General features: G+C 38.9%; 1 protein-coding gene across 1 annotated transcript in view; it reads left to right on the top strand.

Moving 5' to 3' along the window:
* Window positions 1-882: 882 nt before the first annotated feature.
* The window catches only part of LOC101860392, a gene marked incomplete in the record, with an annotated part of 34,534 nt that continues 27,957 nt past the window's right edge, over window positions 883-7,459 (top strand). The window contains 2 exon segments of the mRNA XM_013079789.2: window positions 883-1,319; window positions 5,155-5,445. Of these exon segments, the coding sequence (XP_012935243.1) occupies window positions 5,163-5,445 (283 nt within the window).

Here is a 7,459-nt window from a genome sequence, read left to right as displayed (position 1 = left end):
TTCCCTCTTATTTCCTCGCCTTTAGTTTAGTTCAAGTCTGGGAGTTGCAGGACTGGGATGTTTTTGTTGTGATGACTTGATAAATAATGTTGAGGACATGATTTTGTTATAGAGTTCTAAAAAGGGTTCAGGTTATGTTTACAAGGGATATCGAAGCCCCTCAATTTCTGGGATACCGAGCACTCTCTGTTTGATACATGTATTAACGTTAATGCATGGTACTAGCCTCTTTTCTTCCTTCTTACTTTGCGTCGAGCGTCAGTAGTACCACATTTGAAAAAAAAAACTATTTACGTCCTGCGTTAGGTAAAACGAGAAACAGTGAAGAATAATTATGTAAGGAACTTTGTGTTGAAATAATATTTTGACGCGCTGAAAGACACACATGAGAATTATTTGAAGTTGATTATAGGAAGAAAGCATATTATGAAGTGTTAAACTAAAAGGATAGATTTATTGTTAATTATTCTAAAACAATTGCTTGATCTATTTGTACATACATAAGACTTTTCTTATTTCCACTAACTTATAAGGCTGGTGATTATCTCAGTAACCAGCCCAAAAACGGACATTGGCCAACGGGGTTTCTGAACTAAAGTTGCTTGAATGACGTTATGACTTTCTATCCTGCTCAAATGGAAATTGACGTACATTTGGAGGTCTCTCCTATTATGGCTGCTTTGAAAGAGGATGATATATGCAAACTCCAACCCAGAACTCACTACGTAATAACGGAACAGCAAGGGTTAAATGAGTAGGAAGGCAGTAGGGTCGTATTTCCCTGTCCTAAATTTCACACTCATCCTTTGTCCGCCGGTGTCTGGCCAGGCTGAGTGCATTTGACGGTTCCTCCAACACTGGTCGGAGCAAACAAGCGATCCTCTTTCCCTATTCTGCCTTCCCAACACAAGCCTTGTCCGCGTTTCCCCCCAAAACCGTCTATCAGCCTCCCCTTCCCTTTCTCCTCTCGCACTTCATATCGATCTTGGGCACATCATCGGAGCGGTTGGGCCCAGAGTACAGGGCGCTTTTGCCTGTCAGATGAGAATATTCAGTCTTCATCCTTTGTTGGATCTCTTGTTGTGTGCGTTTCTTTAAAAAAGTCATTTTAATCAACGTCAAATTCTAAGGGCGATTTAAGTGTCTCCACAATATTTTCGCAAGAAATATAGTTATTCCTTTTTTTTTCATTTGAAAAAAAAAAAAACTTTAAAAAATATTATTTCCGCTACCAAAACCTCAGGACTGATTATGAGATTTCTGCACAAGATCTGAGAGCGCAAATAACTTTATATTCATTGGACTACAGCGGTCATACAGTAAGTGGACTTTTGATGCTCCTAAATAACTTCCTAATCCCTGTGGCGCTCGCATATATTTCAATTCATTTTTCCTATGTTTCTTCCTGAACCAAGACCTATTTAGTGACACAACCACAGCGTCCTTTTTCTTTGTGTTGTATATATATATATATATATATATATATATATATATATATATATATATATATATATATATATAATATATATAGATTATTCCACCTAACTTTTGTGACATTTCCATTCTATCGAGTCAGTTCGTATCATTTTTTTTATCCCACTGTTTGATACAACAAGTGGAGGAAGATAATTTGATTTTCTTTTCCTGAATGTTTAAAATAGAAACATTCACTTAAAACATATTCCTTAAAAATACGGTTTCCTGCTTCGAATCCTTATAATATGATATCTAACGAAACTTGGACAATTTACTCGTTTTTTTTGTTGTTGTTTTTTTTTATACTGCGACTGGGATTAGGTTCTTCTTGGCCATTGTAAGCTGAGCCAGTTTGACGTCATTCAAAAACCCGACACCTCGGGAGTAGGACGTGACGTATTCTGCACAAAGAAGAAATTGTGGTCCGCAACGGAGAAAGGCTAAAAAAAATAAATAACCACTTGCGATGCACCTGACATTTCCTTCTCTTTTAATATCAGATAATACTGCCCATTTTCAATTTTGTTTTTATTTATTCTCCTTCATCTTCTTCCTGATCTACTGTTTTATTTTTTTTATAACAAAAAAATCTTGTAGTGGTCGTAAATATAGCTATTGTTATGAAGCTGATGTTGTTGCTGTTGTTGCTGTTGTTGCTGATATCCTAGTTCTTGTTTTTGTTCTTGTTGTTGTTCTTTTCCTTCCCCTTCCCCCTCTCTCTCACACGCTCTTGCTCTCTTGCTCTCTCTCTCTCTCGCTCTCTCTCTCTCTCTCTCTCTCTCTCTCTCTCTCTCTCTCTCCCTCTCTCCCCTTTCTATATCGCATACCCAATTACTCTCGCTGTGTGTGTATTTTCCAACCATTCTTTCTCGAGAATATTTACAGACCAGTGAGTTCAGGATTTCAAACTCTTGCCAGAGGGCTTAAATGATCAAATTGAAAAAAGAGAGTCAGACAGATTGAGATTGAAAGCAAGTGAAACCCTGCGAGACATAAAGAGAGAGAGAGAGAGAGGGGGGGGGGAGAGAAATGGAGAGATAGAGATAGAGAGAGAGAGAGAGAGAGAGAGAGAGAGAGAGAAAGAGAGAGAGAGAGAGAGAGGGGGGGGGGTTGTGGGGATAGGGCGAGGCTGGAATAAACGAAATAATTTGTTTCCTTTTCTATGGTACCAATTGTATTGACACCGTAAGTACATCTAGTATGATGCGCTCTTACATTGGTCGTCCAGAAGTCCACGCCCACTGCCCTTCCCTTTTATACCTATACACATACATATTACATATATATATATAGATAGATATATATATATATATATATATATATATATATATATATATATATATATATATATATATATATATATATATATATATATATATATATATAATTAATATAATCCAGTGTGGAGTATTTTAATTCAAGCTCTTAGGTGTACATGACGCTTTTGTTCCCACAAGTTGGAGCATATTTGTCTATCTTAAACAGATTTTCTATTTTCTCATTTTGATATCAAAACGTTGAAAAAAACCTTGTTTTAATAGAGAAGGTTGCAATATTTTATTTTCTGGGCACTCGATCACTCTTGAAAAATATACCACTGCTTGATGCACTGGAGCACCCTGTCCGACATGTGGATAAGTTCGTGTCGTACAAATATGAGCTTCTAAAGTGCACTTGGCTTTTTCAAGATATGCAGTTCAGAATCGTGTCTTTGTCGCTTCTTCTTCCTTTAAATGTGTTAGTGCGGTAACAAAGAAGCATTATTTTTGAGTTTGGCTAAAAAGGATATCTCAAGTTTGAAAAAAACTTCCATTTCTCTTGTCCTTCCAGGCATTGTTATTTCCGCAGACCGTTTGCTTCATTCACAAAAGAGTTTCCTTTTCGACGTCGTTTTCATTTTGTCTGGAACAGTAACAACGTTTTGATGTTGTTTTTAATACGCTTTGCAGTGATACTATTATTAACTTAAGCTGAGTGAACGCACAATGTAGTTTTAGATAAACCTCTGCCTCACCCTATACAAGAGAGAAGAAAAAAAGACATGGTGACTGAATTATGGGATGAATGAAGGCTCGAAGATCAAAGAGTCAAAGAATACAAAATATAAACGTTTTCGATTTATATGAATAACAACAAAACCCCATCCAAGGGCATTTTCTTGCAAAGCCTCTTGGTATTATTTGATGTTCCCCAGATCAATAGAGACACCGTACAAGTGCCTATAAGCAGCATTTTAGGTTAATTGGCCCCCCCTAAATATTTTTTTTGAGTATTCAAAGTTTTCCACCAAACCATTTTCTCAGGCTTGGTTGGCTGAGATCCGGGGGAAAATTCCTTTTATAATCTCTTTACTTTAACTTTAAGGAGAAACTCGTAGATATTTTTAATATGGTTTGGTTGCACAAAACGGCCCTGGACTCTAGCTTGGGCATGGAAATAGAAAAACACACACGAGAGTCAAAACTCGATCGAAATGAGAAAAAAAAGCCGGCCTTTGTACCCAGACAAAAATCCATTTAAAGCCTCCTAGATACAGCAGGAAAGAGACTGAAGAAGTTAATTAAAGAGGTTGTAGAGGTTTTTGAGTGTGAGAAGTTGGTGCAGAGAGAACAAGAGAGATAGAGTGAGGGAGAGAGAGAGAGAGAGAGAGAGAGAGAGAGAGAGAGAGATAGAGAGAGAGAACGATAGAGAGAGAGGGGGGCAGATAGAGAGCGACAGAGAGAAAGAGACAGAGAAAGAGAACGATAGAGAGAGAGGGGGCAGATAGACAGCGACAGAGAGAGGGTGTGAGAGAGAGAGAGAAAGAGAACGATAGAGAGAGAGAGAGTGACAAGAGAAATCCCCCGTGACCCTGGTTTGTGGCCAGACTTTTGACCTTAATCTTCTTTAACACGCACAATGACAATTAAGTACTTGTAAATCTATGCACCGTCATATCCGTTCCCCCTCCTTGCATTTCTTTCACACACCGCCCTCTCTCTCTCTCTCTCTCTCTCTCTCTCTCTCTCTCTCTCTCTCTCTCTCTCTCTCTCTCTCTCTCTCTCTCTCTCTCTCTCGCTCTGTATCTCTCTGTATCTCTCTGAGTGGCGTAGGTAGCCTCGCCTTAAGACTATCAGACCCGTATTCGTGATATTGTGGGTTTGGGGGTTTGATCCTCAGCTCAGCCCGACGTTGTGTCCTTGGGAAAGACACTTTACACACATTTCCCATTTGGCTTGGTCCTTTCGGAGATAGACGTTAAACTCGGAGGTCCCGCCTCTTAAATAACCCAAAAATGTTGTACCATTTCACCCTTTCTTTCTCTCTATACATCCCTTCCCCCCCCCCTCTCTCTCTCTCTCTCTCTCTCTCTCTCTCTCTCTCTCTCTCTCTCTCTCTCTCTCGCTCGCTCTCGCTCTTTCTCTTTGTCTCTCTCGCTATCTTCCCCTTTGAACTGCATGAATGTGTTTGTGTTAATATGTATGAATGTGGGTGTATACGTGTGTATGTATATGTGTGTGTTTGTGAGTGATTGTGTGTGCGTTGATGATCCTGTGTGTAATTTGAATAAGAACTTGCACTGTCTCCATTTGTAAATGAAGTTTATTGCTTAGAAAATATATTAGACTTACACAGAGTGATCTGCCGCTGTGAAATTATCTGGCAATGTTCATCAACATATGACTTTTTCTTCTGCAGCTTACAACATGAGGTTGCGGATGCTCCCAGCGGCTGTGATCCTCTTTCTACTTCCGGGGCACAATTCTGGCAGTAATGACCTCACTTCCACTCGTCTTAGAGACGAGGTCTGTGCCAAGTTACAGAATCTGAAAAATGCTCCAGACTTCTCCCCAGAGAGTGCGTCTCACTTAGCTTCAGTGATAGTCCTTGACTCCCAATCTGAGGGTATCAGCGTCTATCCACAAGACTGTAGTGAGTCGCAAGCACTTGTTGGGATTCGCATTCGCCCTCATGGAAAACGATTCGCTGGTAAGAAAGAAATGATTAATTTTGACTTATTCCCTACATATTATAAAAGAGGAGAAGAAATCAGTCTAAGGCTAAGAAGACTTGAGAAGAAGAAAAGATTACGTGCAGCGTTAGAAGTGTCATTGTTACTGTAATGTTCTTTTTACTCAAAATACATAATTGAAGTTGAAAGATACAAAAGGTCTTTTGCTTGGCTGATGTGTTACATTCCAACAAGTATTAATATGTGCGTTAGTGTGTATGTGGGTATGTGAATGTGTTAATGTGCTTGTCTTCCTATGTGTATCTGGAAGGGCTGTGGGGGTCTAGGGGGAAGAGGAAGATGAGTGAAGAAAGCGGTAGAGTGTAAGTAGTGATAGGGTCAAAATACCTACCCCTCGGAACACGCAAAAACCAGGTTGAACTAAAACTAAAAGAGAGATAAAAAGTTATCTATATAATTAGAAGAACTACACTGACTCCAGGGTCATAGGAACAAGAATGAGGAGTTGGGATTTGGGGGATGAAGTGCAAAGAAAATGTAGAGAGATCTGCGACGAATTCCAGAAGATTACTAAAACACAGAGAAAATTCATGCCCGGTCTCCTTTACTTGTTTGGTATTTGAACTTGACAATTCGGTGGAGTTTTGGTCTTTCGCCTCGGACAAATCTGAAAAAGCAAAAGCAAAAGAAAAATGTAGTAACGAAAATATGCAAGGGGAAATTTTATTTGGTGTATGGATGGAAATAAAAATAATTTTGATGGAACATGAGTACAATTGCGAAATTTCTTGTTGTTGCTGTTGTCATAACGGTTACTGTTGTTGTTGTTTTTTTATTATTGGGTTGTTGTTTTTTTTGTTCTCCAGCTAGTGGCTTTGGTATCCACGACGGGGGGGGGGGGGGTGTGAGAATTGAGACGAGGGACACGAGAACAACTCTTACTAATAAAAGACATGTATTTATAAGGATTGAGAGAATGAACCAATTTAAACCAATAATTTGTTTTGACTTTCAGCAGTGAAAAATTTCATTTCAAGATCTACTCCAAAAACCATTGGCACGTAATGTTTCTAATTGAAAATCTTCCCATGTGTCAGTAAATAGAACGTTTTCCCTCGGATTTCAAAATATAAAATTTAAAAATTTGGAAAACTTTATATTATATTTTGAGTCATTTCACTCTTTCGTTTTCTTACCAAAAAAAAAAAGAGAAAAAAATGAGACTATGAACTTCAACCCACATCCAGCTCGTTGAGTAAACTCCAATCACTTCTAGCTTTTTATATGGACTTTTTAATGTTCTCATAAATACTGCAATGCTCGAATATTGATGTCAGTATTTTTTGGTCGTACTTCGTTCCTTCTTTTGCTTCTTCTACAAAAACTGACGAAAATAGAAGTACTTCTAAAGTCCATCTAAAACCCATTTTTCATATGTGTCCCTCTGGACCCCTTAATAATTCGTCGGCCAGCATTGGCTTCTCGAGAACCCTCTAGTCAATTTCCAGTTAGTCCCAAGTTTTCCGTTCTCTTATTTTATCGATAAACGTTCGTCTCGAACTCATGATGTATAGACGGAATCACGGGTTCTATGATTCAGGAGTCGTCTGACTTCGGCGAGAGGTCGACTGTTGCCATGATCAAGCTGAATCTCAATCTCTATTTCCCAGATGAAACACAATGGGGGTGGCCCTTAACATTACTAAAAGACAGGGGTGGTGGAAAAAATGAGGAGGCGTGGGTCGGGGGAAGCATTTACTTTTTTTTTTGGAGAGTAATGTCAATTTGTTTTTGTGCTTGATTTTGAGAAAGAAAGTAAGTAAGAAACTTGAGAATATTATGTTCGTTTTGCCGGCACACACACACACACACACACACACACACACACACACACACACACAAACACACACACTCACACACATACGCACACACAAACACACACGCATACACACACACTCACACACATACACACACACACTCACGCACACATACGAACACACACACCCATACATGATCTAAATATAAAAACAC

The sequence above is a fragment of the Aplysia californica genome, unplaced genomic scaffold (assembly GCF_000002075.1).
Source record: "Aplysia californica isolate F4 #8 unplaced genomic scaffold, AplCal3.0 scaffold00063, whole genome shotgun sequence".
Classification (NCBI taxonomy): domain Eukaryota; kingdom Metazoa; phylum Mollusca; class Gastropoda; order Aplysiida; family Aplysiidae; genus Aplysia; species Aplysia californica.
The sequence above is the reverse complement of the archived record's forward strand: the minus strand, read 5'-3'. Positions and strand labels throughout refer to the sequence as shown.